Genomic DNA, 25,223 nt, shown 5'->3' with positions numbered 1-25,223 from the left:
TCTTGTCTACGCAACCCCGGTACCAAATGAAGAGACTCTTCGTGCTCGTATTGTGGACGGCTGTGATACAATACGCCATTGTCCAGGGCTGCATCTGCGCATCAGGCATTCCATGCAACGGAGGGTGGATGCATGTATCCTCGCTAACGGAGGACATTTTGAACATGTTCTGTAACAGAGTGTTTGAAGTCACGCTGGTACGTTCTGTTGCTGTGTGTTTCCATTCCATGATTAATGTGATTTGAAGAGAAGTAATAAAATGAGCTCTAACATGGAAAGTAAGCGTTTCCGGACACATGTCCACATAACATATTTTCTTTCTTTGTGTGTGAGGAATGTTTCCTGAAAGTTTGGCCGTACCTTTTTGTAACACCCTGTATATATATATATATATATATATATATATATATATATATATATATATATATATATATATTCCTTACTGTCATTTCTTATTAACAATATCAGCTTATTCCCAAGAATAAGCAGCTTTCACTCAATTAATTCTCATCAGAAATCCTACCTGCATTTGGATCGTACTTCCTTAACTCTTGTGCAGATAGGTGTGCAGTAGACTGCTGCATCCATTTTCAGTAAGCTACCACAAGACTTCAAAAATCTTAGCAGTTATCCTCTCGCTTTCAAATCGAAACTGACGAGTTTCCTCATGGGACACTCCTTCTATTCTGTCGAGGAGTTCCTTGAAAAATTAAGCTGATTTCTGTGTTATATTGTTGATTGCGTTTCCATAAATTTATGGCTTGTCTTTTCTGGGTCCATAAATATTTTATTTTATCTTTTGCTACTTTTATGTTGTAATTTCATGTACTGACATGTTGCAGGACCTTGGAACTTTCCTCCTCAATTTGGTCTTACGTAACTACACGTTTAAAATAAAAAACTGAACCGATCATTGACTGGAAACGTTTATCTTCAGCTGCTTGGAGAACATTTGCAGCCATTCATACCGAGCGAGGTGGCGCAGTGGTTAGACACTGGACTCGCATTCGAGAGGACGACGGTTCAATCCCGCGTCCGGCCATACTGATTTAGGTTTTCCGTGATTTCCCTAAATCACTCCAGGCAAATGCCGGGATGGTTCCTCTGAAAGGGCACGGCCGACTTCCTTCCCCATCCTTCCCTACTTCGATGAGACAGATGACCACGATGTCTGGTCTCCTTCCCCAAACAACCAACCAGCCATTCATGGACTTTATGCTCCCAAACAAAGATTTCATGTCACCAGGCTACAGTTGTTCGCGATTAGTCTGAAGAACATTCTGGACAATTCGAGCGAATGGCTTGGCCACCAAGATCACCTGACATGACTCCCATGGAACGTTTATGGGACGTAATCGTGAGGTCAGTTCGTGCACAAAATCCTTCACCGACAACACTTTCGCAATTATGGACGGCTATAGACCTAGCATGGCTCAATATTTCTGCAGGTGCCTTTCAACGACTTGTTGAGTTCATGCCATGTCAAGTTGCCGCACTACGATTGGCAATAGGAGGTCCGACACAATGTTGAGAGCTATCCCATGACTTTCAACACCTCAGTATAGTAACCTCAAAAGCCAATATTTTTCCCTAAAAGAAGAATACCATGCAGAAGGGGGTTAAATTAAAACGATCACATAGAAAAGTTATCGGAAAAGCGAACCAAGGACAGTGTTTTATTGGCAGAAACTTAGAAGATTCAAAAAGTCTACGCTTTTCCGTCCTCATCTGGAGTAGACCGGCGCGATATGGGATCATTACCAGATACGACTGATGGAGGACACCGAAAAAGTTCAAAGGAGGGCAACTTGTTTTGTATTATCGCGAAATAGAGGAGAGAGAGTCACGAATATGATACTCGAGCTGAAGTGGTAATCATTAAAAGCAAGAGGTTTTACGCTGCGACGAGATCTTTCCAAGAAATTTCAATCAGCAACTTTCTGTTCCGAATGCGAAATAATTTTGTTGGCGCCCACCTAAACACGAGGAAGTGACCAACGTAATAAAATAAGAGGCATTAGAACTCCCACAGAAAGCTTGTCAGTAGATCATTTGAACTTCCTTTTATCGAAATGATGTGGAATGTGTCAGTCTACAAGATGTCAATACACGATTAGTGTTAACAATAATGAACACATAGTTTTTAGCCCCACTCATGCAACTATTCTTAAATAATCATTATTATTATTATTATTATTATTATTATTAGGATCGTTCGGAACGTAAAGAACGTTTTGTTTTGACACGTGACCGCAGCCCCCCTGGCCGACCACTGAACTTGGTACTCATCCGCTTCAGCTTAGCGGCAGCTACGATCCAGTACGGCACGGTTGATCACTGCTTAGGTGTGCGACTTTAAAATGTGTGACAAAAATGACGATCCCGCCAAGTGTGAAGCAAGCAGTGTTATCCGCTTTTTCAACGCGCAGGCAGTCCGACCCATCGAAGTTTATACATAGGTAACTGAGGTTTACGGAAACGTGACGAACGAGGTGTCAGTTCGAACGTGGTATATCTTGTTTAACGGCGGACGAATGTTCACAACGAATATCGCTCGGGCCAGCCCTCAGCGATGACTGACGGACTCAACACAAGGAGTGAAACACAAAGTTCAAGTAGATAGGCGTTTCAAAATTAGTAGACTGTAGCGGCTTATTGTTAGACGTTTGAACGACTTCGCCTCGCCATTAATAACAAGCAGCGCGGAATGCTAACCAGTGGAGTCATGCACGTTCGCATGCGGCGGGAGTGATACAGGACTTGCTACAGCGGTTTCAGTGGCAAATGTTTCAACATCCGCCATACAATCTGGACTCAGCCCCCGAGTGACTGTCACTTATTCCCGAAATTGAAAGATTTTTTGAGTGGATATCACTAAGTCAAGTGCCTAAATTTGAACGGTAATTACATAGTAAAGTAGATCGGATGTCAAATTGTATGCAAAATACAGCAACGTCTAATTAAATCAAATAAAAAAATTCTGTTGTTGTTGTTGTTGTTGTTGTGGACTTCAGTCCTGGGACTGGTTTGATGCAGCTCTCCATGCTACTCTATCCTGTGCAAGCTTCTTCATCTCCCAATGCCTACTGCATCCAACATCCTTCTGAATCTGCTTAGTGTATTCATCTCTTGCTCTCCCTCTACGATTTTTACCCTCCACGCTGCCCTCCAATACTAAATTGGAGATCCCTCGATATCTCAGAACATGTCCTACCAACCGATCCCTTCTTCTAGTCAAGTTGTGCCACACGCTCCTCTTCTCCCCAATTCTATTCAATACCTCCTCATTAGTTACGTGATCTACCCATCTAATCTTCAGCATTCTTCTGTAGCACCACATTTCGAAAGCTTCTATTCTCTTCTTGTCTAAACTATTTATCGTCCACGTTTCACTTCCATACATGGCTACACTCCATACAAATACTTTCAGGAACGACTTCCTGACATTTAAATCTATACTCAATGTTAACAAATTTTTCTTTTTCATAAACGCTTTCCTTACCATTACCAGTCTACATTTTATATCCTCTCTACTTCGACCATCATCACTTATTTTGATACCCAAGTAGCAAAACTCCTTTACTACTTTAAGTGTCTCATTTCCTAATCTAATTCCCTCAGCATCACCCGCCTTCATTCGACTACATTCCATTATCCTCGTTTTGCTTTTGTTGATGTTCATCTTATACCCTCCTTTCAAGACACTGTCCATTCCGTTAAACTCCTCTTCCAAGTCCTTTGCTGTCTCTGACAGAATTACAATGTCATCGGCGAACCTCAAAGTTTTTATTTCTTCTCCATGAATTTTAATACCTACTCCGAACTTTTCTTTTGTTTCCTTTATTGCTTGCTCAATATACAGATTGAATAACATCGGGGATAGGCTACAACCCTGTCTCACTCCCTTCCCAACCACTGCTTCCCTTTCATACCCCTCGACTCTTATAACTGCCATCTGCTTTCTTTACAAATTTTAAATAGCCCTTCGCTCCCTGCATTTTACCCAGCCACCTTCAGAATTTGAAAGAGAGTATTCCAATCAACATTGTCAGAAGCTTTCTCTAAGTCTACAAATGCTAGAAACGGAGGTTTACCTTTCCTTAATCTTTCTTCTAAGATAAGTCGTATGCTCAGTATTGCCTCACATGTTCCAACATTTCTACGGAATCCAAACTGATCTTCCCCGAGGTCGGCTTCTATCAGTTTTTCCATTCGTCTGTAAAGAATTCACATTAGTATTTTGCAACTGTGACTTATTAAACTGATAGTTCGGTAATTTTCACATCTGTCAACACCTGCTTTCTTTGGGATTGGAATTATTATATTCTTCTAGAAGTCTGAGGGTATTTCGCCTGTCTCATACATCTTGCTCACCAGATGGTAGAGTTTTGTCAGGACTGGCTCTCCCAAGGCTGTCAGTAATTCTAATGGAATGTTGTCTACTCTGAGGGCCTTGTTTCGACGCAGGTCTTTCAGTGCTCTGTCAAGCGCTTCACGTAGTATCATATCTCCCATTTCATCTTCATCTACATCCTCTTCCATTTCCATAATATTGTCCTCAAGTACGTCGCCCTTGTATATACCCTCTATATACTCCTTCCACCTTTCTGCTTTCCCTTCTTTGCTTAGAACTGGGTTTCCATCAAAGCTCTTGATATTCATGCAAGTGGCTCTCTTTTCTCCAAAGGTCTCTTTAATTTTCCTGTAGGCAGCATCTATCTTACCCCTAGTGAGATAAGCCTCTACTTCCTTACATTTGTCCTCTAGCCATCCCTGCTTAGCCATTTTGCACTTTTTGTCGATATCATTTTTGAGACGTTTGTATTCCTTTGTGCCTGCTTCATTTACTGCATTTTTATATTTTCTCCTTTCATCAATTAAATTCAATATTTCTTCTGTTACCCAAGGATTTCTACTAGCCCTCGTCTTTTTACCTATTTGATCCTCTGCTGCCTTCACTATTTCATCCCTCAAAGCTACCCATTCTTCTACTGTATTTCTTTCCCCCATTCCTGTCAGTTGTTCCCTTATGCTCTCCCTGAAACTCTGTACAACCTCTGGTTCTTTCAGTTTATCCAGTTCCCATCTCCTTAAATTACCACCTTTTTGCAATTTCTTCAGTTTTAATCTACAGTTCATAACCAATAGATTGTGGTCAGAGTTCACATCTTCCCCTCGAAATGTCTTACAATTTAAAACCTGGTTCCTAAATCTCTGTCTTACCATTAAATAATCTATCTTGTACCTTTTAGTATCTCCAGGGTTCTTCCATGTACACAACCGTCTTTCATGATTTTTAAACCAAGTGTTAGCTATGATTAAGTTATGCTCTGCACAAAATTCTACCAGGCGGCTTCCTCTTACATTTCTTAGCCCCAATCCATATTCACCTACTTTGTTTCCTTCTCTCCCTTTTCCTACTCTTGAATTCCAGTCACCCATGACTATTAAATTTTTGTCTCCCTACACTACCTGAATAATTTCTTTTATCTCATCATACATTTCATCAATTTCTTCGTCATCTGCAGAGCTAGTTGGCATATAAACTTGTAATACTGTAGTAGGCGTGGGCTTCGTGTCTATCTTCGCCACAATAATGTGTTCGCTACACTGTTTTTAGTACCTTACCCGTACTCCTATTTTTTTATTCATTATTAAACCTACTCCTGCATTACCCCTATTTGATTTTTTAGTTATAACCCTGTATTCACCTGACCAAAAGTCTTGTTCCTCCTGCCACCGAACTTCACTAATTCCCACTATATCTAACTTTAACCTATCCATTTCCCTTTTTAAATTTTCTAACCTATCTGCCCGATTAAGGGATCTGACATTCCACGCTCCGATCCGTAGAACACCAGTTTTCTTTCTCATTTCTGCTTAAAAACTTACAGTTATTGGAAAGGTAGTACAAGGTTAACTCGGAAATTCTATTGAAAAAAAAATTCCAAGTTACCTCGTATTACCTTTCCAATAACTGTCAGTTTTTAAGCAGAAATTCATCAGTGGAAGAGAAGAAATTGTCCAACAGAAATAATTTTAAACTAAATTTAAAACTTGCCTTGCCACATGTTAGTCATTTTATATTATGGGGCAAATGACCAAAAATTTTTCATGTTACTACATATTGAACTCATGTATGAGCCACAGTCAGCTTAAACAATGGATAATAAAGGTCATTTTTCCCTCTAATGTTGTAGGTATGGACATCACTGTTCTACTGCTATGGTTTATTCATCACGAATTTCATTACCGAGTGTATATATTGTGACGACACAGTTAAAATGCCTAGCTGCTTGGAAAGGTACCTTTATACGCCCGTGGGTCAACACCACATATCATTCTTACTGTTCGTCTCTGTGCAATCAATACTTTCTTTCTAAGTGATGAGTTACCCCAGAAAATTATTCTGCACGACATTATTGAGTTGCAATATGCAACATATGTGATGAGGTTGATAGGTTTTTTTCCAAGATTAGCAAGTGTACGAGTAGGAAAAGTAGCTGAACTTAATTGTTTTAGAAGCTCAGTAATATGCTTCTTCAAGTTCAAGTTTTCCTCAATACATACACTCCGGGAAATTGAAATAAGAACACCGTGAATTCATTGTCCCAGGAAGGGGAAACTTTATTGACACATTCCTGGGGTCAGATACATCACATGATCACACTGACAGAACCACAGGCACATAGACACAGGCAACAGAGCATGCACAATGTCGGCACTAGTACAGTGTATATCCACCTTTCGCAGCAATGCAGGCTGCTATTCTCCCATGGAGACGATCGTAGAGATGCTGGATGTAGTCCTGTGGAACGGCTTGCCATGCCATTTCCACCTGGCGCCTCAGTTGGACCAGCGTTCGTGCTGGACGTGCAGACCGCGTGAGACGACGCTTCATCCAGTCCCAAACATGCTCAATGGGGGACAGATCCGGAGATTTTGCTGGCCAGGGTAGTTGACTTACACCTTCTAGAGCACGTTGGGTGGCACGGGATACATGCGGACGTGCATTGTCCTGTTGAAACAGCAAGTTCCCTTGCCGGTCTAGGAATGGTAGAACGATGGGTTCGATGACGGTTTGGATGTACCGTGCACTATTCAGTGTCCCCTCGACGATCACCAGTGGTGTACGGCCAGTGTAGGAGATCGCTCCCCACACCATGATGCCGGGTGTTGGCCCTGTGTGCCTCGGTCGTACGCAGTCCTGATTGTGGCGCTCACCTGCACGGCGCCAAACACGCATACGACCATCATTGGCACCAAGGCAGTAGCGACTCTCATCGCTGAAGACGACACGTCTCCATTCGTCCCTCCATACACGCCTGTCGCGACACCACTGGAGGCGGGCTGCACGATGTTGGGGCGTGAGCGGAAGACGGCCTAACGGTGTGCGGGACCGTAGCCCAGCTTCATGGAGACGGTTGCGAATGGTCCTCGCCGATACCCCAGGAGCAACGGTGTACCTAATTTGCTGGGAAGTGGCGGTGCGGTCCCCTACGGCACTGCGTAGGATCCTACGGTCTTGGCGTGCATCCGTGCGTCGCTGCGGTCCGGTCCCAGGTCGACGGGCACGTGCACCTTCCGCCGACCACTGGCGACAACATCAATGTACTGTGGAGACCTCACGCCCCACGTGTTGAGCAATTCGGCGGTACGTCCACCCGGCCTCCCGCACGCCCACTATATGCCCTCGCTCAAAGTCCGTCAACTGCACATACGGTTCACGTCCACGCTGTCGCGGCATGCTACCAGTGTTAAAGACTGCGATGGAGCTCCGTATGCCACGGCAAACTGGCTGACACTGACGGCGGCGGTGCACAAATGCTGCGCAGCTAGCGCCATTCGACGGCCAACACCGCGGTTCCTGGTGTGTCCGCTGTGCCGTGCGTGTGATCATTGCTTGTACAGCCCTCTCGCAGTGTCCGGAGCAAGTATGGTGGGTCTGACACACCGGTGTCAATGTGTTCTTTTTTCCATTTCCAGGAGTGTATATTCAAAAATTTGGAGTATTGTACCCTATTTACTGCCTCCTGATCATCTTACTACATCAGTTGTTGCTATGACTCTGTTTGTTATATGGAACAAAATGTAGTGTGTTTTTCTTCAAAACTTAGGGAGAGTCCATTTTCAGAAAACCGCTTAATAATTCTTTGGAAAATATTATAGGCCAACTCTACTGTACCTTTCTCTCTAATGGGATTTATCATAATGTTAGAATCGTCTGCAAAAGTACCAATTTTGCTTGTTGAATGTTAAGTGGAAGGTCATTCAAATGTATTAGGAATAGGAGTGGACCCAAAGCTGAATTCTGTGGAAGTCTCCTTGTAATTTTTTTCCCTCCTAGTCACTAAAATTTTCTACCTCTCTAATATTGTCTGAATTATTCATCATTACTTTTTTGCACTCTGTTTGTTAAGCATGATTCAGTCCTACAGTGTGTAAAGCCATCAACTAAATAAAACTTGAGTTTTCTAAGAGAGTATCGTGATCTGCACAGTCAAACACCTTTGAAAGAACCCATAAAATACCAACTGATGATATATTATAATTTAAGGTTTATACTGTTTGATTAGTTAATGTATAAGTAGCATTCTTAGTCGAGCAACCCTTCTGGAATCCTATTTGTGATGTGCTAAGTAAATTGTTTCCACTTAAGTGTCGGACTGTTCTTGAGTACATTACATTTTCGGATATTTTGGAAAAATATGTCAGTAAGGGAACTGGACGAAAATTGTTTAAGTCCGTTTTGACTCCTTTTTTATGAACTAGTTTAGTAATTGCATGTTTTATCCTGTATTCAAAAATTCTCTGAGACAGTGATGTATTGTATATATCACAAAAGACATTACTTATTAAGTTGCAACAACTTTTCATAATTCTGTTTTAAATTCCCTCAACCTCATATGAGCTTTTGTGTTTTTTAGGATTTTTATGATTGTATTAATTTCTGTGAAGGATGTTGGTGCTACTTCTAGCTGTTTAAGTGTTTGTGGAATGAAATTTTTAATATATTCTCTTGTTCCTTCAACCAAACCGTTTACTCCTGTATTTGCTGCTACATTTAGAAAGTGATTGTTAAAAGTACTCGGAACTTGTGTAGCTCAATAAAGCATCTAGATTTCTCATAAATGGCTGAAAGTTTGCTAGAAGGAATCTGTAAACTGTTACAATTATCAGAGAAGTATTCTGCAATAACAACTCACAAGCACTTGCTTCTAGGTTCAGATCAATACGAAAACTATTTGTTTCAATATTATTGACTTTATTCTAACTTTTACATATTGTGCAAACTCCTCCTTTATTATGATAACTTTACACGACAATGACGCAAGACTATAAGCCCTGATATTTAACTTCTCCATCCCTGTGGTTACATAGTGTTAAGAGAGGCACATAACATCTATCACTTCAGAATTTTCGACGTGTTCCAAGCATACAATAAGTTCATCTGTCTTGCTTTGCAACCATCTAATGTTCTAATCAAACAATTGATTTTATTTTTCTGCAAACTGTTACACGTCTAGCACTGTTCTAATATCTTTCGATACTCTCTATCTGTAACCTGACTCTATTCTAAAAAGTGTGCCTCTTGATTCCAGCAATCACAGGGATTTTATCTTGTGTGCTTGTGGCCTCCCTTATATTTTATGCAAGGGGCTTAGCTAATCTTTCCTTCCCCTGCTGTTCAGGTGCAGACCATGCATAGTGTATCCCCATCTCCCAATCGCAGTAACAGGCACAACACACTTGTGAGACTCTGTTTCAGTCTAAAGCGATTCGCTCAGCTCTTTGTTCAGGCTGCTAACAGCCTTTTAACTCAGGGCTGGTCATATCACTGCAAACCCTGGAGAACACCCCCCCCCCCTCTCCCCGCCCCGCCCACTCCCACGAGTGTGTGTTGTTTCTGCTTCTACGAGGGTTGTTCCAATCGTTAGCTAAATGGAAACCACATTGAAAATCAGAAACATTTTATTTGCAAGAGTTAGTTACACTTTCCAGATACTTCTCTACATATTCGCCTCTCCAGCTTAAACATTTGTCGGAGCGTTATACGAAATTTCCAACACCATCGTCATAGAAGGCAGCCGCCTGTGCTTTCCGATAATTCTCTACACTGGTCCTATAGTGCATAGCCTGCACCCAATTGTTTTCTTCATATCCAGTGTTTCATGTGAACAAAGATGATACTCAGGACGAGCCAATTAGGGCTGTGTTGTGGGTGATAGAGCACTTCCCATCGAAAAGGCTGCAGGAGCGTCTTCACTGCCCCTGCAGAGTGCGGCTGAGAATTGCTATGAGGAAGGAAATACGTAGCAGTGGTGTTAGGTGGGCTGCATTCATTAAGGCGAAGCCTCTCAGCGGGCCCTCCTACTTGGCGGGAGACATTGTTGTTCTAGGCACCTTTACTCGCTTAGAGTGCGCTCACAACTGAAAAAAGCATCTTGATGCGATCGACGGTCATACTAGAGGCACTACCCAACACATTTGTGTAAAGCTTCATCGAGTTTTCTTTGTGGTGTCCATTTCACGACAGATCGGAACTTACTTTCTGGACAACCCTCGTATTTCCTCCAGGCCACCTTTAATGCTATATTGTTGTTGTTACCAGGCTGTTTCCTGGTCCTCCTACTGTAAATACCTTACCTTTGCCATCAAAATCTCTGCGCAAGGCTCCTATGTTCTCTGTCACCTGGCTAAGTTTGGCGCTAGGTTTCACGATGCTTGTGACATGGTATTCTACGTCTAGTTTTTCTTGTAGCAGTCAGCCCACACCTCTGCGTGACTGCTTCCTCGTACGAAGACTCTTTTCTTTCTACGTGACTCTTCTACTGACCTAATCTTAAAGCCATTCCTACGAATCTGCTGCTCCCTATTAAGCTCAGACAGTGGTTGAGGCTCTTCCTCTGTTTCAGGTAACAAGTCAAACTGATTGCTAATCGGAATTTGAAGTGTGATTTATGAGATTTTCTCTTTTTGCCCATTACTTGTCACCTACTCCCAGCTCATACTATCTGTTTCACCTTTTAACGTATCTAATTCAAAATATGCCAGTTCTATTTTTGCTTGGAGGACACAAATCTTTCTCCCCTGTTCCACGATTTTCCTGTCTCGGCTACATAATCCAGAACTCCATGGAAGTGGCTCATCTTACACTCTTTATTACTTCCCCGCTGCATTGTCGCCAGTGAAACACAACCTACAATCCTAAAATCTTTCTCCCATACCAATCAACCTACGGTAACATTCACATTTGTTACCTATGGCGCTACTCTTACAGTAAACTAATAAGCACTACAACACACTTAAACTATAACAAAGTTGTAATCAGTAAAAGGAAGATTTAAGTGTTTGTTTTTCCTACTCGCTGTTCGAGAATAAAACTGGAAAAGTAATCTGAAGGTGATTTGATGAACCCTTTGCCACGAACTTCAGTGAGAATTGTAGAGTAGTCATGCAAATGTAAGTGGGTACTGTGATACAAAATTTTCTCCACTGAGTTTCTGTCTTCCACACCCACCTCCATCCCTGTTTCAAAATAAAGGGTGCAGCTTATATTTGAGTGTGGTATACGTTCACGCCAGTATGAAAAATTACTGAAACTAGTAAAATTACTGACTGCTGCTGACAGACATCGTATAGAATTGCACAGTGGTTCCTAGTTTGGGTTCCTCAGTGATCCGCAATTTTCGTCTGATGATGGTTAGTATAGCTGGAACGAATTGTTTCCCACAGAAAAATAAATAAACTGTGTTTTACACTGTAACTTTTTATTTTTATACTTTAAATGTCTCAGCATAACGACAGCCCATAGCCCTTATTGATATATATGCTACAGAAAATCAGGAGATACTTCACATGAAATGTGATGTGCTTGTTCACAGTACCAGAAACTGACAAGTGTTGTATTTGCCTTCTTCAATGCTTGTCTTGCTATGGATCATAACAACTGTAAGTACATAGGCATTTTTTTCAATAGGTTGCTTTATTCATTTCGCTTACAAGGGAACCTCCCCATCGCACCCCCCTCAGATTTAGTTATAAGTTGGCACAGTGGATAAGCCTTGAAAAACTGAATCAAGATCAATCAAGAAAACAGGAAGAAGTTGTGTGGAACTATGAAAAAATAAGCAAAATATACAAACTGAGTAGTCAATGTGCAACATAGGCAACATCAAGAACAAACTGAGCTCGAGAGCGCCGTGGTCCCGTGGTGAGCGGCTGCGGAACGAGAGGTCCTTGGTTCACGTCGTCCATCGACTGAAAAGTTTAATTTTTTATTTTCAGACACTTATCTGTCCGTCCGTCCGTCCGTCCGTCCGATGCGAGGTAACTGCGCCGTAGTATTGGGACACCACACTTAAACAAACATCGAAACACACACCGTCAGTCGACTACAGCGCACGGAAGAGAGAGTATTCCTGCTAACGAGGCTCCCTGACTGGCAGTTGACTGTTCACTACTTTGGACGAGAGTGCATTAAATACGTGAGATGTATTCCGTGGGCAATATGAATCCAGCAAATATAGCTCGCGACTTCAATAACAATCGCACGGTTTTGCGGTGCGGTCGCAAAACACAGGCGCTAAACTTATTACAGTGAACAGAGACGTCAGTGAACGAACGGACAGATCATAACTTTGCGAAAATAAAGAAAGTAAAATTTCCACTCGAGGGAAGGCTTGAACCACGGCCCTCTAGTTCCACAGCAGCTCTCGCTAACCACGGGACCACTGCGCTCCATAGCTCACATTGGCCTTGATGTTTGGTATCTTACAATGGACTACTCAGTTTGTATATTTTGCTTACTTTTTTCATCGTTCCACACAACTTCTTCTTGTTTTCTCGATTGATCTGTGTTCAGTTTTTCAAGGCCATCCACTGTGCCAACTTATAACTAAATCTGAGGGGGGTGCGATGGGGAGGTTCCCTTGTTAGTACGACTAAATAAATACGAGAGAGTATTTTGTATTTGGCTAAAATATTATTAATTCTATAAAACTGATTATTTTGCAAAATTTTACTGGATTTTATACATTATAACAGGATCTATTGAACTGTTGTTACTGTTAGTGGCTCTAGTGGACACGAGTTCTATTAGCTCTTCATAACCATAGATCACGATGTCATCTATAAAATATTTGCTTAGACAGACTGTCATATGGGATATTAATGATAAAATATTCAAGTACGGTATTAGAAATGTAGTGGTCACATGTTTACGTACCATACCTATAAACCCATCAGCTTCTACCAGAAGTGTCCAAAAATCAGTTGCTTTTTATGTTAACTAGGCTTTTGAGTTAAAATTAAATGTATTTTTATTTTATTTTTTTCATTATCTATACACTGAAGAGCCAAAGAAACTGCTACACCTACGTAATATCGCGTAGGGCCACCGCAAGTACGTAGCAGTGCCGCAACACGACGTGGCAGGGTCTCTACTAATGTCCGAAGTAGTGCTGGAGGGAACTGACACCATGAATCCTTCAGGACTGCCCATAAATCCAAAAGAGTACGAGGGGGTGGAGATCTCTTCTGAACAGCACGTTGCAAGGCATCCCAAATGTGCTCAATCATGTTCATGTCTGGGGAGTTTGGTGGCCAGCGTACGTGTTTAAACTCAGAAGAGTGTTCCTGGAGTCACTCTGTAGCAATTCTGGACGTGTGGAATGTCGCGTTGTCATGCTGGAGTTGCCCAAGTCCATCGGAATGCACAATGGACACGAATGGATGCAGGCGATCAGACAGGATCCTTACGTACGTGTCACCTGTCAGAGTCGTATCTAGACGTGTCATGGGTCCCATATCACTCCAACTGCTCTCACCCCACACCATTACAGAGCTTGAACCGTCCCCCGCTGACTCGCAGGGTCCATGTATTCATGAGGTTGTGTCGATACCCGTACACGTCCATCCGCTCGATACAATTTGAAACGAGACTCATTCTACGAGGCAACATGTTTCCAGTCATCAACAGTCCAACGTCGGTGTTGACGGGCCAGGCGAGGCGTGAGGCGTTGTGTCGTGCAGTCATCAAGGGTACACGAATTGGCATTCGGCTCCGAAAGCCCATGTCGATGATGTTTCGTTGAATGGTTCGCACGCTGACACTTGTTAATGGCCCAGAATTGAAATCAGAAGCAATTTACGGATGGGTTGCACGTCCGTCACGTTGAACGATTCTCTTCAGTCGTCGTCGGTCCCGTTCTTGCAGGATCTATTTCCGGCTGCAGCGATGTCGGAGATTTGATGTTTTACTGGATCGTCGTACTTCATCTTTACTTTCGCTACCTCGGAGATGCTGTGTCCCATCGCTCGTGCGCCGATTGAACACCACGTTCAAACTCATTTAAATCTTGATAACCTGCCATTGTAGCAGCAGCAACCGATCTAACAACTGCGCCAGACACTTGTCTTCTTATATAGAAGCTGCCGACCGCTGCGCCGTATTCTGCCTGTTTACATATCTCTGTATTTGAATACGCATACCTATATCGGTTTCTTTGGCGCTTCAGCGTATATTTTACATACTATTGTTTAATCCTTTGCAGTATAAGTCTTGCAGAACTGTATCTTAACATAACGTAACTTCAATTTTTCTTTCTCAGGGAGCAGAAATTGAATCTCGGTACATGTTTGGGATACTTGGAACCATTATGCTTATTACTTCGCTTCTGATATCATTTCTACCAGAATCCTTGAACAAGATACTTCCAGAGACTTTAGTGGATGTTTCTACATTTGGCCAGTCGCAGAAGTACTGGATATTTTTCCCTAAAGGAACGTTAGGAAGCAGAAAGCCCTAGTTTATATACCAGTACACCTCAGCCTGTAAGCTTATTTTTATGTATGAGTGAATAAAGTATAATTTCTCGAAATTCTGAGTAATATTTTACACGCCTGCTGTGTGCCGTACCACTATTATAATGACTGCTGTTTTTTTAGTAAGCATTAACGTAACACCACAGATGCATTTCGCTGGGAACAAGATGATAAATATAATACCCAATGAAAACACCTATAACAAAAGTCACCCAAAACCAAAGAAATATGGAACCAAGTCAACTGTTGTATGGTCTATGAATTAATGTGTGTGTGTAGCGGGGGGAGGGGGGGGAGAGGCGAGCGGGAGGGATGAAGGGAAGGAGAGAGAGAGAGAGAGAGAGAGAGAGAGAGAGAGAAGGAAAATGCACTGAACACAGTCAATCACGTCAGTCGCTCATGCAGGAAAGTGTTGAAACAAATAAAATTCAGCATTTCAGTGCTTTTATATTTTTTATGAGACTGTATCTGCATTCAGTAAATATTTGTAAATATGGGAGAAACATCCATAATACCTGTCACAATAGATGATCTGTTCCAAAAAGTAACCAAAGATTTTTCTTATACAGTATATTAGCAACATATTGTTGGCAGCCTACGGCGGGGAGGGTTGGCCCCTCACGATCCTTTAAACAATCATTCCACCTATCTGGATAAGTTTCGGGCTGTCTGCCCTTCACTCTGCAATAATAGATACTGGTTTGGCCGACAAAAGCAGCGTTGACGAAAATTTGACTAAATACCTACACGCAAAGGCCACATAACTCCAGTCCATGGGCAGTAGCTGAATGTTTGTTAAATTATTGAACATTCGGGATACTAGCGTGAGTCGTTTGTCAAAATGTCAAGATTTCCTTGAAGTTGTTTTATTGTGTTCAAAACAACGAAAATCGCTATCAGGCCCGTATTTACACTGGTGACCAAAATTAAAGCAACAAATGGAAATTTTGTAACGCTGCTTTTATTTTGCCAAAAAACAGTATAAACAGGTAACAGTAAAGTAGAACCAATGTCATCATCATCATCTTGGACAGTTTCCAGCCTCTGGGCGGGTCTGTATGGAACATAGGCCTCTCCATTGTCTTATGTCTTGCCACCATCTCTCCGTCTTCACCTTGGTCCAGTCTTATCCTTTCTTCTGGACGCATTCCTCCACTCCTTTCAGCCATCTGTCTCTCGGACTTCCTCTTGGTCTCTTTCTTTCCAGTTCCGTCTCGTGTTTCCTCCTAGGTATCCTCTTCTCCTCTATTCTCTTAACGTGTCCATACCAAATGGCTCTGAGCACTATGCGACTTAACTTCTGAGGTCATCAGTCGCCTAGAACTTAGAAATAATTAAGCCTAACTAACCTAAGGACATCACACACATCCATGCCCGAGACAGGATTCGAACCTGCGACCGGAGCGGTCGCTCGGGTCCAGACTGTAGCGCCCAGAACCGCACGGCCACTCCGGCCGGCTTGTCCATACCATCTCAGCCTTGATTTCTCTATCTGCTCCTGTAATGGTTCCACCTTCATTAACTCTCTGATCCTCTCATTTCTTAACCTGTCTATCTTTGTCACTCCAATACTGTTTCTCAGGAATTTCGTCTCGCTAGCTTGTACTTTGCTTTTCTCTCTTCCTTTCATAACCCAGGCTTCTGATGCATATGTCAGGTTCGAGACATAGTATGATCGGTATATAACCTTTTTACTGATTTGGGGTACATATTTGCTCCATATCAGGCTTCCGACACTATACCGAAAAGCTTTTGCTTTTCTCCTCCACCCGTTTATTTCTCTGTCGTTCTTCCCATCTTCGTGTATCAGACTTCCCAGGTACTTGAAACTGTCCACTCTCCTCAATCATTACCCCCCAATTGTTATTCCAGTTGTTCCTCTCTCCTTCTTTCTTGTTGTGATAATCATCTCATTCTTACTTATACTAAATTTCATCCCATACTCTTGTACTGCTCGTTCCCATACGTCCAACTGCTCTTGTACTTCCTCCTCCTTATTCCCCCAAATCATCAGATCATCTGAAAACACCACAGCTTTCATCTTCCTTTCACCAATTACTTGTGCTACTGTACTCAGACCGAGCGAGGTGGCGCAGTGGTTAGCACACTGGACTCGCATTCGGGAGGACGACGGTTCAATCCCGTCTCCAGCCATCCTGATTTAGGTTTTCCGTGATTTCCCTAAATCGTTTCAGGCAAATGCCGGGATGGTTCCTTTGAAAGGGCACGGCCGATTTCCTTCCCAATCCTTCCCTAACCCGAGCTTGCGCTCCGTCTCTAATGATCTCGTTGTCGACGGGACGTTAAACACTAACCACCACCACCACCACTGTACTCATTATAACATCCATCACTACAATGAAGAGTAATGGTGAAAGTTCACTTTCCTGCCTCAAGCCATTCTTCTGTTCAGTCCAAGCTGATCTCTCCCCTACCACTTTCACATAGCTCACACTTCCATGGTACATTTCCCTTATTCTCCGCCGACCGGAGTGGCCGTGCGGTTCTAGGCGCTACAGTCTGGAGCCGAGCGGCCGCTACGGTCGCAGGTTCGAGTCCTGCCTCGCGCATGGATGTGTGTGATGTCCTTAGGTTAGTTAGGTTTAATTAGTTCTAAGTTCTAGGCGACTGATGACCTCAGAAGTTAAGTCGCATAGTGCTCAGAGCCATTTGAACCATTTCAACCTTATCCTCCAAATAATCTGTTTTGCTACTTCTCTGTTCTCCAGGGCTTTCCACACTTTGCTTCTACATACACTATCATATGCTTTTTCGATCTCCAGGAAGATCATTAGCAGATCTATTCCATATTCATAGTGGTGATCCTACACTTGTCTTATAGCAAAAATAAGATCCACCGTGGAACTTCCTGTTCTGAAGCCATGTTGCTCTTCTCTCATTCTTCCTTCCAATTTTACCCGAATTCGTGCTTCTAAAATTTTCTCAAAAATCTTCGCACAATGACTCACCAGTGCTATCCCCCGATAGTTCTTGCACTCTTTTCTATTTCCCTTCTTAAAGATCGAGACAGTTATTCCCTTCTTCCAGTCTTCTGATATCACCTTCTGTCTCCACACAATTTTCATTACTCGATATAGCCATTGCATCCCCACCTCTCCTGCTCCTCACACCATCTCTACACTTAGCTCATCTAGACTTCGTGACTTGCCTCCCTTCATCTTGCCCAATGTCTCTTCCACTTCTCCCCATGTAACGTCTTTTTCTATTTGCTGTTCCTCCTCTTTTTCTTCCTCGGCTTGTTCCTCCTCATGCATGCCTCCATTCGGGTTCAGAAGTTCTTCAAAGTACTCCTCCCACATATTCTTGACTTCCTCCTTATTCTCTAGATCTTGTCCACTTTTGTTCACCATTCGAGCATAATCCGTCGTACTGTTTTTTCTCTTACTTTTAATCATCCCATATAACACCTTCTTGAACCTTCACTATCCTCCTCCATCATTTTGGTCCACTGTTCCATCCACTTTCTTTTTTCCTCCGCCACCACTCTTTTTGCTTCTTTTTTTCTTGCCTGATACTCTTCCCTTATCTCTACTGTTCTCTTCTGGAACCATTCTCTAAAGGCTCTATTCTTCGTCTGTAATATATCCTTTGTTTTATCATTCCACTAGGGTATTTCTTTCCCTCTCTTTTTGTTGCTTGTCCTCCCACATATTGCTCCCGCCGCACTTGCTAATGTTCCCTTGAATCTACCCCATTCCTCTTCTACCATTTTTGGGTCATCCTTTGGGATGCTTTCCTTTACTACTTGTAAGTACTGTAGCCTGCTTTCTTCCTCCTTCAACTTCCATACCCTCATACGTCTTTCCTGGTTTTCTGCTCCTCTATTATCCTTAGTCCCTCTCAGGTTCATTACCAGCAAACGGTGGTCGCTATCGAAGGCCAGTGATGGTATAACCTTAATGTCAGTGATGTTCCTATTGTCTCACTATCGTACAGGAAGTAGTCAACTATCGACTTTCTCTTTAAGTCTTGACTGTACCAGGTAATCTTGTGGCTATCCCTTTTCCTGAACCAAGAGTTCCCAACGAGCAAGCCATTCCTTTGACAGAACTCCAACAGTCTTTCACGTTCCTCATTTCGGCAGCCCCAACCCTCTGGTCCAAGCACACTTTCGCAGCCTTGTCTTTCTCCTCCAACGTGCACGTTTAAATCTCCCATTACTATCATATTCGTCCTTCCCATCTGCATCTGCATTTACTCTTCAAACTCTTGCTTCTCCTCAGAAGTGCAACCCACCTCCGGCGCATACACTTGCATTACCTCTATGGTCGTCCTCTTGAGTGATATTTTGGTCTTCATCATCCTATCACTTATTCTCTTCACTTCCTCTTTAAATCCATCTCTTACTACTATTCCGACTCCATTTCTCCTTCCCTCCTCATATCCACTCCAATACAATCAGTAGCCTTTCCTCAGCTCTCTCCTTCCTTCTCCTTTCCATCTAGTTTCAGTTAACTCCAATATGTCTAACTTCCTTCTTTCCATCATGTGTATCATCTCCTCCACCTTTGCAGTCAATGTTTGTATGTTTAATGTTCCAAATCGTAGTCCTTGTTTATAGCCAGTTCGTTGTCGATTAAATCCGTCCTTTCCGAGGCCCGTTCTATTTTTGAAAGCAGAAATCATAATCCACAACTGGCTTGGTGGGCCTATCGTAGCTTCAACAGAGCCCCCTTAGCCGTCACTTTTCAGGGTTCCTTCACAGCTACTGTAGCGGTCCCGGGGCACACACAGTCCCCACTGTACCTCGCTCCTTCAGGCAATCTCTACTTCATGCCGTTGCCCATCTCCCACGACTTGGACGAGGGGTTGGACTTGTGGGAGACCAATGCAAAGAACACAAAACGTTAGCAAGTGCAACATGCATAACGGTAGAAAAAAATGTTCTTCGTTTTATTCCAACTTAACGGATTTGCAGACACGTGCTTACAACTGGTTAATATGCTCAGTATGGGATGTGCAAAACAGGCCAACGAGCGGACATGCTGTGGATGATGTCATCCATCTCATACTCAGGCAATAACGCACATTCTTCCTGCACAGCTGCTCGCAAGTCTTCGATAGTGGTTGGTGGATGCTTACGTGATGCAATCCGTCTCCCTAGTGCATCCCAGACATCCTCCATGGGATTCATACCGAGAGAGCGGAAAGCTCACGCCATGCATGCAATATCTTCTCTGTTTCCAAGAAAACATCAGCCACCTGTGCTCTGTGCGGTCGGGCATTGTCGCAAATCAATATGAAGTCTGGGCCCACTACACTGCATAGGCCCACAACACGGTGCAACAACCGCACTTGAGGCCCCAAGATATCGTCACGATACCTGACAGCAGGTAAACCTTGCCGATACACCCATACAATTTTATTAAAAGGTGTTCGAGTGCTCACAATAATCCCCGCCCGTATCATTACGGATTCTCCTCAAAACTGGCCTCTTTCCACAATGTTTGAATCCCGAAATTGTGTTCCACGTTACCTCCAGATGTGAATCCCTCGAGAATCACTCTCCAGACCAAATTGGGACTCATCTGTGAAAAGAACGCTGGCCCACTTTTCATCCGTCCAGGTGGCATGTTGACGACTACACTCTAAATGTTCCACTGAGCGAGGTGGCGTAGTGGTTAGCACACTGGACTCGCATTCGGGAAAACGACGATTCAATCCCGCGTCCGGCCATCCTGATTTAGGTTTTCCGTGATTTCCCTAAATCGGTCTAGGCACATGCTGGGATGGTTCCTTTGAAAGGGCACGACCGACTTCCCTCCCCGTCCTTCCCTAATCCAATCAGACCGATGCCCTTGCTGTCTGGTCTCCTCCCCCCACAACAGTCCAATCTAAATGTTCCCTTTTGCGAAGACTCATCAGAGGTACACATACAGCAGGTCTCAACAATATAGACCATTCTGCTGAAGCCTTATGTACACCGTTTGCCTCGGTACAACACGTCCGGTGGATGCTGCGATGTCAGATGCCAGTTGCTGTGTAGTACTATGCGGTACTGTCGTTCCCTTACAGTCAAACAACGGTCCTCTCTTTCTGATGTCGCACGTGGTCGGCCGTGCTCTGGTCTTCGAGGTACAGTTTCGGTCTCTATAAACTGTCGCCACGTCCGAGAAACAAAAGAAAGATTCTAATTAAGGCATCAGGTCACATCAGTTTGCCACTGTCCCGCTTCCAGGATGTGGGTGGGACTACCGGACACATTGGATAGGTGCCCTGACATCGTCGTTGGCGTGGATGTCCGTTGACTAGGATGCAATCTTCCGAGCAGAACACGATCGGACAAACATCTGTTGACAGTTTGTATGATAATATCCTGAATTAGACACATGGCGGGGAAATAGCGACTTGTTGCTTTAATTTTGACTCCAGTGTAATATCCCGACATCAATTATGACTGTCTCCGTTAGAAATTCATAACCGAAAGCAGCCTGTGGATATTTAGTCTGACCCGATATTTTGAACGTCGTAGTCACTGACCCACAACTACTTGCGAGTTAATACATTCAGGTGGCTTGTTGTAAAGAAGTGCTCGCCATAATGTCTCGTTATCTGCACGAAACACCCCACGCGGTGTTTATCGACGAATATCTCGTAAATTAAATCGCTCATAAAGGTCAAACTTTCACAAAATACTCAACACCGTAATCGCTTTTCGTCAACGACACGAGAACCAGTCAAACGCGTGAATTTCTTCATTTTGGTACAAATCTGATAAGTGCGGTTTAACATAGGTGTTTATCAGAAGACGGTTCCCAAGCGAATCTCTCGACTCATTAAGCTAAGGCACAGAGCCCTACTCAAATGCATGGGAAATGCTGAATTCCTATTGGGTAGTATGTTAAGCAGCCAATGAGACGATCTCGAGCACTTCTATACTCGCGGTATTTCTTATGACAGCCAATCAGATTACCACAAGTAAATTAGACTAGAACTCTCGTAATTCCGAAACTAAATAAAATTTAACGGACACAAAATACGATTTCTTTTACAAAATAAATTACTAATAAATTTAATACTCAACTCCCCTTCTGGCTGTCTTTTACAAAATCGAGCTAACTTGGACGCACGTCAAAAATTCCTCTGTTACACAATAACTTCCTAACGCATACATTTACATAATTTTAATTCAAATGGTTCAAATGGCTCTGAGCACTATGGGACTTAACTTCTGAGGTCATCAGTCCCCTAGAACTTAGAACTACTTAAACCTAACTAACCTAAGGACATCACACACATCCATGCCCAAGGCGGGATTCGAACCTGCGACCGTAGATGTAGCTCGGTTCCAAACTATAGCGCCTAGAACCGCTCGGCCACTCCAGCCGGCATAATTTTAATAAAACATCACATTATGACTTTACATATATCCTCCATTCACTCTCTCAGTCTCTGCAAAACACTCACACAACCAAACCACGATGAAATAATACTTTCTAAAGTACTTTTAATTACGTCAGAAGTCTGTGGTAATGAAACTAAAGAAAATTCCGGAAAATTAGATTTTGTTAACCTATGCTCTTGGTTGAAGTTTCAATTGACATTATAGATGAATACATCATAGTCCATAACTCGGTTTCACAATGCCAGAATGGCTATCATTGTTTTAGGTAAAAATTTATATCTCCGAAAGTATGGAAGTTATTGATTTGGAATATTAACAGTATGGCTGTATTCTCTATATAATTTGATATTCTATGAATGAAAATGATCGATTAATATTTAATAGAACTTCTTAAGATTCATATAGAGTATGTATAACGTATTGCGCGCAGCATTAGGCAAGCACACGGCCCTTCGGACCCAGTAGCCAGCGTCAGCTGGGCGAGCGTGAGAATCAAGATCAGCTCTCCTCCAGGTTCTACGGCAAGCTACGCTTTCAATGCAAGCTAACAATCCGTAATTGTTTGCTACGTTACAAACCTGATATCCACCAACCGTGCTATGTGTATGAATGTGCGAACTAGCTCAAAAAAGGATGGTTGGGTGAGGGTGGATGATGGTTAAGAAAAAAGCAAGAGGTGTAAAGGATAGGGTTGCAATAGGGAGAGGCAGAGGGTGCACTAGATAGGAGAGCGACAGTAGATTCGAATGAGGTGACAGAACAGGGGAACGGCAGACTGGGGAAGAGGATACGGATGAAGGTGAGTGAAATTAGTGTGTAGGGACAGGATGGAGATGGGTGTGGAGCATGGGGCTAGCGTACACCTGTTGCCTAACGTTAATTCCCTCTTAAAGTGAGCGCTAAAACACAATCAATTTTCATGTCATTTTGTGTCTCTCTGTCTTTCTTTTTTCTTCCCAAAATCTCTCATCTATTCACTGCGTTTCCTCTTCTCGTCTTCGGACCACTTCTTAACTATTTTCTTCTCTTTGGGAATTTGTTGAAATTTCTGTTTTCTGATTTTTTCTCTCTATTTTTCCGTGTGTGTCATGTCTTCTGTGCAGATGTTCAATTTCTTGAGTTCTTCCATGGTTTCCTTTACCCAGTTAGTTTTCTCTGTATTAGTTGTCACAATGTTAAAAATTTTCTTGGTCAATCTATTTTCGTTCATCCTGTGTATGTGGCCATAGAACTTTGTCCTTCTTTTCTGATGTTGTCTGTAATAGCCTTTGTCTGTCTATACAGTTTCTTTATTGGTCTCTTTGTCCAGATCGCCTCTTTCTGAACTAACCCGTATATTTTTCTCAGTATTTTCCTCTCTTGTTTTTCCTTCTCCTTCATTTTCGATCTTCCCTTGATTACTGTTGTTTCTGAGGCTCACAAGGCCTCTGTTAAGATTACTGTATTGTAGTGTCTTCATTTGGCATTGGTAGAAATACTTCTTTTGTTGCAATGGTTCCATGTAAGTTTGTACGCTTTTCGTAGATTTGTATTCCTTCTTCCTTCATTGAATGTGGCGTTCAGTCCTGTTTTCTGTACAATCTTTCCCGGTTATCTGAAACTTTCTACTTGTGTTGTCTTTCCATACTTTGCTACCAGTTGGTTGGCTTTCTGTGGTTTTTGTGTACATGTATTCCGTTTTTTCAATTGAGTTTTGTAGTCCTGTTTTGACTGAGATTTCGTGTAGTGTCTCTAGAACTTCCTTTGCTTCCATACTCTTATGTGTTATGTAAGCTAGATCATCAGCTCAGGTCAGACATTTTATTTTGACGGTTCTATCCTTGTGTCTCCCCAGCTTTATGCCACTGTCTCCTCTGCACCATGTCCTTATTACTTTATCCAAAACTGAGTAATATAGAATGGTTGACAGGCCATCTCCCTGCCTCACTTCTGTCTTTATTTCGAATAGTTCCGAGATCTCTCCTGTTCGAGATTTCTCCCATAAACTCCACTTTGGATGTTTATTTGTTAATATTTCCTGAATTAGCTTTCTGGTTTTGTTGTCAACTTTCATTTCCTCTGGTGTGCTGAAGACTGTTTCTTTGTCTATGGAGTCGTAGGCCTTCTTGAAATTGACGAATGTTATTGGTGTCCCTGGACTTTCTTGTTGTTAATATTGTTCTCATGCATAAGATCTGTTCACTGCATGATCTTCCGTTTCTGAACCCTCCTTGGCACTATCCTTTCTGTAGGTCCATTTGAGGCTCCAGCTATTTAAGAGGATTTTTGATAAAATTTTATGTCACAGGCAGTAGTGAAATTCTTCTGTAGTTGTTAGGGTCAGTTTTGTCTCCTTTCTTGTTGAGGGTTGTATTATCGCTGACTTCCATTCTTCTGGTACCTTTTCTGTTTCCCAGACGTTTTTGATGATTTTGTGTATTTTGGGTGTGATGTGGTCTAATTTCCAGGTTTCCGCATTCCATCTTCTCCAGGTTCTTTGTTATTTTTTAATGATTTTATTATTTTCAGATGTCTTCATGTGTTGGCGGTTTGGAATCGAAGTTGCGTTCTGGCTTCTCGAACTTTAGGATCTGCATCGGTTTATCCCAGCTTGGTAGTGTGTCAAAGAATTGCACTAACATTTCGCAGTCCTTTTTCGAGTTTGTCTCCAGTGTTCCGTCCTATCGTTTGAAGCGTTTGAAGCATAAGCTCGTTGGAAGTCCTCTTCTATCTCTTGTAATATATATATGGGTGGACTGTCTTAACCCACAATGGAGAATGTCTTGGGACTGAGATGAGACACAGCAAAATGTTTTAGATAAAAGTTGTAGGTGACAACGAGGGTCACGCATTGCTACTGATGACCACGACCTTGAACGTGATTTTCGAGGTGATTTGGAGGGTAGAGTGATTTTTTTGAAGTCGGAACCCAAATATTTGATTTAAGATTTGACAAGAAGGGCAAATTTTATGTATAAAATGATACATTATAATTAAAGGTCGTGGGAAGGCTCAATGAAGGTCGAATAAGCAAGTATGTTTTTAGTTTTAG

The 25,223-nt window shown here is 42.5% G+C and overlaps 1 protein-coding gene across 2 annotated transcripts in view; it reads left to right on the top strand.

The window, feature by feature from the left end:
• LOC126471527 (solute carrier family 22 member 7-like) overlaps positions 1-14,852 on the top strand; it is a 211,014-nt gene extending 196,162 nt beyond the window's left edge. For both annotated transcript variants that reach the window (XM_050099753.1, XM_050099752.1), the window contains exon 9: positions 14,613-14,852. In XM_050099753.1, coding sequence (XP_049955710.1) covers positions 14,613-14,810 — 198 coding nt within the window. In that variant the 3' untranslated portion in view covers positions 14,811-14,852. The remainder of the gene's footprint in view (positions 1-14,612) is intronic.
• The last annotated feature ends 10,371 nt before the right edge of the window (positions 14,853-25,223 follow it).

Source organism: Schistocerca serialis, chromosome 3, assembly GCF_023864345.2.
Source record: "Schistocerca serialis cubense isolate TAMUIC-IGC-003099 chromosome 3, iqSchSeri2.2, whole genome shotgun sequence".
Lineage (NCBI taxonomy): Eukaryota > Metazoa > Arthropoda > Insecta > Orthoptera > Acrididae > Schistocerca > Schistocerca serialis.
The sequence above is the reverse complement of the archived record's forward strand: the minus strand, read 5'-3'. Positions and strand labels throughout refer to the sequence as shown.